Genomic DNA, 8,609 nt, shown 5'->3' with positions numbered 1-8,609 from the left:
TAAAGCCCCAAGGTATCTAGCTATAGCATTCATAACATAACAAATACCACTTTATGCTTTGATGGTTTCAAGAAAATCACAAGCGCGACAACAACTAAAGACACCTTTTCGACATAAGGAAACTCATGTACAAATCAGGTACAGTCTGCACAAGACTACTTATTTCAAACAACAAAAATGTCTGTCTAAGGTCCAATAAGAGATCTAACAAAAAAGGAAAGTGGATTATACCAAACAGCCACTATTCATACCAAATGCGATGCAGCAAATAGTAATTTCATTATCTCCACAGCCTTCATTCAAAAACCTTCCATGAAAGCAAGGAGAGCGAGTGGCTACAGGCAAATGCTCTATTGTTCAGCAGAGGCATAAAAATATCACATGAAGATTGCGACAAACTCTCAGGATTAAGCTTCAGCTCCTGTTTCCTTTATTAGGATTGATGTCTTGGATAAGCTTGCTTCCAATTCTTCTAACTCATCCATGTCCAACTCGTCATCGTCATCTATGTCATCAAGATAATCACCATCAGCAGCGGCTGTTGCTGAGGAGCTGGGACCATCTTCTGCAGCATTCCTACTCCCCTGAAGTTGGATCCAACAATTAGAAAAACAAAATATACAGTTGATGTAAAAAGATACAACATTACATACTTAAAGCACACATTTAAACTGCATACTGAATAGAGGAAGAATGAGTCAAGAGAGCTAGTGCTAGAAGCCAATATTCTCCTCTTGTAATGGCGAAGAAAGAAACTTCAAACTGGCAATAATTCATTATTCAGGGCAGAGCTCCATGACCAAGGGAAAACACAAGAACGTGATTTGACAAGAGCATTACTTTAAAGGACAACCATATCAGCAACCTAAGTGCAAGCATTATTTTTATTCAAGAACTTCTAATTTTTATTTTTGGAACTCGTTACTGATACATTATGACCATGTTTGAATAAATTTCTATATAAGCACTTCTGAGAAAAGAAAATCAGATAAAATCATTGAGTTTCTTCCATAAGTTAAAATCAACTTATGCAATTAACTTTTACAGAAACTTTCTCATCTAACTATTCCAAAAACTGAAGTGCATAGGTTGATTTTAACTTATGGGAAAAGTTCAATTTGTTTTACCTTCTTATTTACTTCTAATATAAATGCTTATGGAGAAGTTTAATAGGACCTATATCCCATTGCGACGGGCTTTTAGAAACAAGCACAAGTTGTGCACTCAGTCACATAGCAGATACTACAATTTACTCATGATGTGGCTACAGCCATGCAGTTGCAGTCCATTTTTTATGTTTGCAACAGTGAAATTTTTATTTGTACAAAAGCCAGAACATTCCTGACATTGCAGTTGTACTGCAGCTTTTTATGTGAATGGAAATCATCCAGCAGCATTTATCTCAGATTTGCATTCACCAGATTGGTTATCATAATTCGAACTATATTAAATCAAATTATGCAGAGACAGACATGAATAAAGAACTTACATTCTCTTCAGTTTCATAAGATTCTGGTTCTCTCTGGTACACGTCATATGCTTCTGCATCATCCACAAACAAGCTAGCATTTGACAAAAATAGCTCCCGACCACTGCATTGAAGGAGAAAATAATGTAACCAGATTAGCAGGGGAAAAAAGTAAAATATTGTCCACCTTCATAACCACTCGTAATTCCTTTTTTTTAACAGGTTCAACAACATGAAGTTCCCTCACTTTTTCACATTTTTATAGAGTAAAAGAGGGTGGGGGGGCATATATACATACATTTTACAAGTGAACCATAGGGAACAGATAGTGGATATACCTCATGCGATCATTCTTAGCCCTCTCAGCCTGTTGTGCAGCTATATTGGCATCTCTCTCTTCTATCTTCTTCTTCTTCCACTCAAAGAATAACTCAGGAGTCATAGGAGTTGTAGTTGCCACTTTGGCACGCTAAACCATGTTAAGTATTTTGTTAGATAACCTGATACAATATTGAATACTGAATGACATAGCTTATTGTAAGAAAAAAAACACCTGATTTTCAATCTCCTCTTCAATTGATATTTTTTCACTTTCTTCCTCTAACAAAGCCTTCATTTGAGATTTCAAAACATAACCAGGTGGAAGAGCATGTCTATAATGGCAATTCTTACCACCATTGGGGCAGACCCAAAACCAACCATATTGCTTCTTTTCTACTGCATCCAAAAAGTATTTACAGACCTGGAGATAGTACACAAATAACAGACAGCGGTCATTTTGAGTAGCATAAGCCACAAATAACATAAAATTTGAAGGTAATGCAATACCATTAAACATCCAAAAAAAGCCCCCACAACAAACAAAAACCATAGAGAACCACAAAAAACGAAAATGAATATCAAACAAATCAATGTAACAGTTGTAATTCCAAGTTTCCAACAAATTACAAATCTAACAAAACGTACTATGTCAGTTGGTTTATTCTGATTATACTCAGTTTTCTTTGACTCCACCACCTTCTCCAAGGTCTCTTGATCCCAATCCTCCATTGTTTCTGACAATACAGGAACCAAATCAAAAGGTTAGATAAAGAGAGAAAAAAGCCATCAAAACCACAGCAATAATCATCATTGAACTTAAAGCAATACCCTGGTCACGCTTATCACTGTAAATGTCAATCTTCTCCCCTTTCCTCTGAACATTCAAATCATGCGAGAACTTGCATTTGAAGCCCTTGGCACACTGCCCCACTTTATAAAACTCACATAATATGGACTTGGGATCAACACCTGGCCCAAAGCAAATTCAGATATATTATTAGTTTCCACTTCCAGCAACACTAATCAATAATTATAAACCCATTGGATAAAGAAAAGTAATTTCAAGTCAGAAATCAGAAAATTTCTAAAATGATTACCAACAGGCACTTTGGGTTGAGTAACAGCGATTTTGAACAAATCATTTAGCTCCTTCTCCTTGGCCTTCTCCTCCTCCTTCTTTTTCTGTAATCATCACAATAACAACACATCTTTTTATTATGTTGCAAAATACAAACCCCAATGGATTAAGGACAATAAATAACTAATCAATTTTATGATTAACAAAATAAAATAAAATTAGAGGCACACATACCTTGGCATCGACTTTGGCGGTATCGGGCCTTGGCTGCACGGATTGCTTGAGATTCTGAACATACTTCTGGACGTTTTTACTCTTGTTCTTGTTCTTGAGACCGAAGGTTTTGTCCTCTACAATCTTCTGCTTCTTCGCTAAATCAGCTTTTGATTGCTGCTTTGGCGGCATTTTTTATCGGCATCAAAAAATAAAAATAAAAATATATTTATATATAATTTATTGGTTCGATGAAATTGGGGAATAATCAAATTAGGGTAAGATGTGAAGGAACGATCTGTGTGGTGTTTGTGTGGCGTAGGACGATGTGCCTGGCAGAGGCGAGGAAGATGTCTGGTTAGGTTAAGTTAGGGATCGGAGTTTAGAGCGTAGATGGGGTGGTGTAGATTCCAGAACTTACGAAAGAGTTCCAATTCCCGATCTACCCCTCAAATGCACACTCGTTAGGTCACTGAATTTCTTTGAACTGAGCAAAAGATACGGGTATTTCGGATTGCACTTCTTTTTTTTTTTGGCAAAATTACATTTTTGTCTTCCATTTTGTCTCTAATTTTAAATTTTGTCCTCTGATCAAATTATTCACGAATTTTATTCTAGTATTTAATCAAATCATGTGATCCTCCGGTTCATAGACGAACACGTATTATGTTCTTATTAGATGATGACGATCATGTATCATGTTCTGATTGGTTAATAAAAATAATCATATATTTTATTTTTCATGGAATTTATATTCAATTATAACATAACACATGACCGTCATCATTCAATAAGAACGTAATTAATTACTTGTTAAACATTTTCTAACAATAATTTATTGTGTTTGTGTCCTTTGCCTTCGGATGTGGATCAGCTAGAAGCAAGAGTTGCTCCTGCGTCATTTCCTTATATTTGACATAGATTTGAAGAGCAACGTAGATCAATAACGCATATGTAAACATGTTATTAGACATTTACTCTTAAAAAAGAATTTCTTTTTATGAGAAAAATATATTTAGCACAAAAGAAAGTAAAGGAGAGCATTAGAAAGCATCCTGAACATAAAACATCACTCAAAAGGAATCCAACCACCATGACAAAATCTTTAACTTTTTTTTACTTTTAATTAAGATTTGATTGAGAGACAAAAACTATAAATAAAGTGACTTGGATCTAAAAATTCATTAAGATTAGAATAGATCTCAAAGTTCAATAAGTACTTAGAAGTACTTCACCGACAACAAGATCATTATCTCGACAACTTGTAATGAGTTTGTTCATTATCAACCAGACTAACGTTTGTTAAAATAACTATCAACTATTTGAGCATTTGGATAGAAATGATTTCTTATCACAATTTTCAAGTTCGAAGTAATATTTTGCATTAAGTTTTTCCAAGCACGGCTAATTCATAAGGAAATGTTTAACTCCCTTTATTTAGTCCATAAAGATTACCTTTTTTTTTTACCATTATTATTACTATTACTATGCGAATGAAACTATCCACAATGTTTATTTAACAATTCACTATTGTACTCTCAGGCTTTCGAATGAGCCAGACCTATGAGAAGAAATAACAATACGATTTTCTTACCCACGTAACAATATTCTGCTCTCCTGCAGATTTTTAATTGTAAATCTCTTTCCTTCCGGTAATTATATCCAGACAAGCTAATACCAAATCTATAAATATCTGATTCTTGAGTTAGATGATTTGGTATTGCATATACTCTTGAGCACAACACAAGTGGCCATAAGGCTATAACCCTTGTCGATGATACATAATGTTTTCCCTCACTGGACCAAGTTTAGCCAAACAAAATCAGATAACATAGGATGATATCCTTCATCATGAAAAATTTAGGAGCACTTTAAATCTCGGTATGACAGGAGGATTAGCTTTTGAGTATCTTCCTCCAAGCAGTATTATTACTAATTAAATACAATTCTTTCAGCTCAGAATTAGGAGCAAGATCAAGGGAATCTCAAGCAATTCTAAAGCACTCCGTTTAAAAATTTCAATAAACTTGGTCCCCAGTTTACTGATGGAAAAATAAGAAAACAATAAAACGGAAAATTCTCTAAGAAAAAAACATAGACCGTCAACATAATTTTGGAACAATTTCCAGTGAAGGATACTTATCCAGGTTCCAGTGTAAATTGGGTGGACATACAACAGCATCACCAAGCTGTTGGTACAAGTAGTGGCATTACCCCCATTTCAATTATTAAATATTACTACATTATTCACAGGTCAAAGCCAATCCTTCAGCTGCAATTTCAAGGGAAAATAAACTTGTACTAATCCGACACAATTTAGAGACCTATAATGCTTGGAGTTCAGAATTAGAAGCAACATCAAGGGAAACTTAAGCAATTCAAAAGCAGGGGTTTATAATTTAATAAACCCAGTTCCCTGTTAACTGATGCAAGAACAATAAGACAATTATAAACTCAGTCTGAAAAACAGACGATCAACATAATTTTTTAACAATTTTTCAATGAAGGATACTTAAAAATTTACCACATTCTGGTGCAACTTGCAGAGATACTATAGCATGACTAAGCTGTTGGGCTAAGTAGTGGCATAACCACCATTTTAATTCTTAGATATTACTACATTATTCACAGGTCAAAGCCAATCTTTCTGCTGCAACTTCAAGGGCAAATAAACTTCTGACAGATACTGAAAACCAAAAGTGCTCAAAGCCTGTATTTCAGCCTTTTGCTTAGTCTTGACCATCAAGGTCAATTCCTCCACCCAACCAGGGTTCTTCTTGACAAAATCCTCCTCCAGCAAGTCCTTGCCAGTCTTAATATCCTGCTCGGTCATCGGCAACCTACACTGCTCAGGTATCTTGTACTTGTCCAAATCACTAGGCCTAACCCCAAGCCACTTGATATCAGGGGTGGTTAAGTTAGCACTGTCATAAGACATGTTCTTGGACCCACAGCCATAAACCGACAGAATCTTCAACCCATAAGGATCACTGTCAACTAGAGCCAGCACCGGCAGCTTCAACTCTGTCTTCATCTTCCTCAAGAACAGCCTAGTGGAAACATCTGGCTGCCCCTTTGCAGTCACAATTATGCATGGAAAACGGTTGTAGAACCTATCCTCAGCCAACCTCATATAAGCAGCATCCTTCTCCACCAACAAAATAAACAAAGCATCACTCTGCATATCCCCAACTCGATCAATATTTGGCGGAATTGCCTTCCCTCCCATCCCCATTTTGGTGCAATCGATCATATCCCCATTGTCACTGAAAATCAACCTCCCAACCACCACCCCTTTCTCCGCAGCAACGACATTGAGGCTGGACCGAGTGCACCCCAGCATGCAGGACACATCATCCAGAACAGCATCAGATTGGATCTGATTCATGCAAATTTGGTGAATTGCTTATTTTTGTAAAAACAACAGCACTACAAAAAATGATAAACGATGATTTATTTATGGGTTAACAATGTTTTTTGTCCTTGTAAAATTGCCAATTGTTAGTTTTTGTCCTAACTTCTATAACCTTCACTTTTCATCCTGCATTTTCTAAATACCCCAAACTTTCGTCATTCAGTCTAACTCCACTCCGATTGGATAAACTTCATAAGCACTTATAGGAGAAGAAAACAGGAAAGAAAAATGAAATGAGCTTCTAACATAAGCTAAGACTAGTTTATGCATAAGCCAATTTGTAGAAGTCCTCTCATTTAGCTTTTCCAAAAGTTGTTTTTAACTTGTGCATATACTAATTTTAGTTTATGGGAGAAACCCAATTCATTTTTGCTTCTTATTTTCTTTTCCTTTAAGTGCTTACGGGGAAGTTTATCCAAACCAGGCCTAAGAATAAACTTCACCACAAGCTTCATAAGATGAATAGCATGTTAGGTTTCAGTGTCAACATAGTTTTTCAAGTTAAGTCAGAAGCAAATATTTCTAGATTTAACATTTTTCACCGTAATTGAGGTGATTTCCCTGTTTCAAACAGGTGTCCAATTCCAAACATGTTGAAAAATCAACTTACACACAAATCTTATAAAAGCTCTTTAGTCTAACTTCTCTAAAAGCTTAAATACATAAATTGATTTTGGTTTTGGGAGAACTTCAATTCATTTTAGCTTCTATTTTCCTGTCTTATAAGTGTTTATGAAGAATTTATCCAAACATAACTGAACTTATTATTCTGAAGCAACTTGATGATCTTTCTAAAAGGCATACTAGTTATGATGGAACACACAGATTTCACCCCCTTGTTAGACAAACTATCAAGCAACTGCACGCTATCTTACAGGAGTTAAATGCAGGAAGGAAAAGCGAGGGATTCAAAAACCAAAAAATTGGCAATATCTGGAACTTCTTATTTGGCACCGGATTAATCCTCTCTCACCGGATCGACCCATTTTGGGGTAAAGCCGGGGATTGAATCTTAGAACTCGATTAATGTGTCAAAAATTGGCGATTGTACATAGAGAAAAAACACCATTAACATTTTAACTTATTGAAAAAAAATGGTGGATGATATGAATAGGTACATCATACATACCTGGTCCTGGAAGAGTTTGACGTCGGTGTAGAAGAGGTCACGCTTGGTGACATGGATGCCCTTGATGCAGAGCTGGTGGATGAGCTGCAGGATGCGGGCGGTGATGGCGGATTTCCGCACAGTGGAGATGTTCGCAAACGGGCGAAGGGAGGATTTGTCCTTGAGGACGATGCGGTCGAGCTCGGGCACGTAGAGCTGGTTGGCGGCGGAGCGGGAAGGGACGTCGAAAGAGAAGCCGTGGCCGGAGAGGATGGAGTGGGCGATCCTGAGGATGAGGGACTCGATGTTGGACTGCACGGAGGAGAGGGAGAGGTCTGCCACCTCGCGGCACCGGAAGGGGAGGGAGAGGTCCTGGAGGGTTAGGGTTTGGGAGACGGAGGAGGAGGAGGAGGAGGCGGAGAACTGCTTTAGGGTTTCCATGATTGCTGAGTCGGGTTTCAGCTTGTTCTTGAAGGGTAGCTCGTCGCCGGCGGGGTCCTTGCGCCGGCGTTTTTTGTTGTCTGCCATATTGAGCGGGAAATGAGATGAAATGGTGCCGCGCGGGTTTTGCGTTTTGGGGAGCTTGGACTGGGTTTTGACCCTAACAGTGAAAGTAAGAAGAACTAAAAAGAGTTGAGGGACTATGGACTAAGGAGTGTTGTAATAAAGCTCACTTTTTTATTTCAACGACTTTAATTATTTAATTAATTTGGTTACTTTCTTATTAAAAATATTGAATTTAATACACTTTTATGCTTTGTTTATACTAAAGAGAAAGAAAACAGGAAGAAAATAAATAAGAATGAAATAGAAAAGATACTACAATGATTACAACAAACCACCTCCTAGGCCACTCAAAATTTCATACCCAATTTTGGTATGGAAGACTTTTTTTTTTTTAATCACCTCCTTTTCCAACAACGCGCCTGTTTGGTAAAACATGATTCATCTCCATTTACTCAACAATGTTTCATTAAAGAAGCTTATATTTTTAATCCCTAATATC

The 8,609-nt window shown here is 36.9% G+C and overlaps 2 protein-coding genes across 2 annotated transcripts; both read right to left on the bottom strand.

The window, feature by feature from the left end:
- LOC114382445 (zinc finger CCCH domain-containing protein 11-like) lies at nt 1-3,558 on the bottom strand. Its single transcript, XM_028341867.1, has 8 exons — nt 3,102-3,558; nt 2,887-2,971; nt 2,618-2,758; nt 2,435-2,523; nt 2,022-2,210; nt 1,807-1,937; nt 1,490-1,592; nt 1-584 (listed from the first exon to the last, which is right to left on the bottom strand). The coding sequence occupies exons 1-8, from the start codon at nt 3,270-3,272 to the stop codon at nt 408-410; spliced, it is 1,086 nt and encodes a 361-aa protein (XP_028197668.1). The 5' UTR covers nt 3,273-3,558; the 3' UTR covers nt 1-407.
- Nucleotides 3,559-5,337: 1,779 nt separating this feature from the next.
- On the bottom strand, nt 5,338-8,241 carry LOC114380722 (DNA topoisomerase 6 subunit A). Its single transcript, XM_028339734.1, has 2 exons — nt 7,625-8,241; nt 5,338-6,459 (listed from the first exon to the last, which is right to left on the bottom strand). The coding sequence occupies exons 1-2, from the start codon at nt 8,129-8,131 to the stop codon at nt 5,713-5,715; spliced, it is 1,254 nt and encodes a 417-aa protein (XP_028195535.1). The 5' UTR covers nt 8,132-8,241; the 3' UTR covers nt 5,338-5,712.
- Nucleotides 8,242-8,609: the final 368 nt, after the last annotated feature.

The sequence above is a fragment of the Glycine soja genome, chromosome 13, assembly GCF_004193775.1.
Source record: "Glycine soja cultivar W05 chromosome 13, ASM419377v2, whole genome shotgun sequence".
Classification (NCBI taxonomy): Eukaryota; Viridiplantae; Streptophyta; class Magnoliopsida; order Fabales; family Fabaceae; genus Glycine; species Glycine soja.
This window is presented reverse-complemented; position numbering and strand designations above follow the sequence as displayed.

Bases quoted from the DNA above. Each gene is read 5' to 3' on its own strand.
- LOC114382445 (XM_028341867.1), bottom strand. From the start codon at position 3,272: ATGCCGCCAAAGCAGCAATCAAAAGCTGATTTAGCGAAGAAGCAGAAG. The intron at 2,211-2,434 runs GTACGTTTTGTT...TACTATCTCCAG, and splicing joins AGAATAAACCAACTGACATA to GTCTGTAAATACTTTTTGGA. The intron at 1,938-2,021 runs GTGTTTTTTTTC...AACATGGTTTAG, and splicing joins AAGAGGAGATTGAAAATCAG to CGTGCCAAAGTGGCAACTAC.
- LOC114380722 (XM_028339734.1), bottom strand. From the start codon at position 8,131: ATGGCAGACAACAAAAAACGCCGGCGCAAGGACCCCGCCGGCGACGAG. The intron at 6,460-7,624 runs GTATGTATGATG...TGCATGAATCAG, and splicing joins TCAAACTCTTCCAGGACCAG to ATCCAATCTGATGCTGTTCT.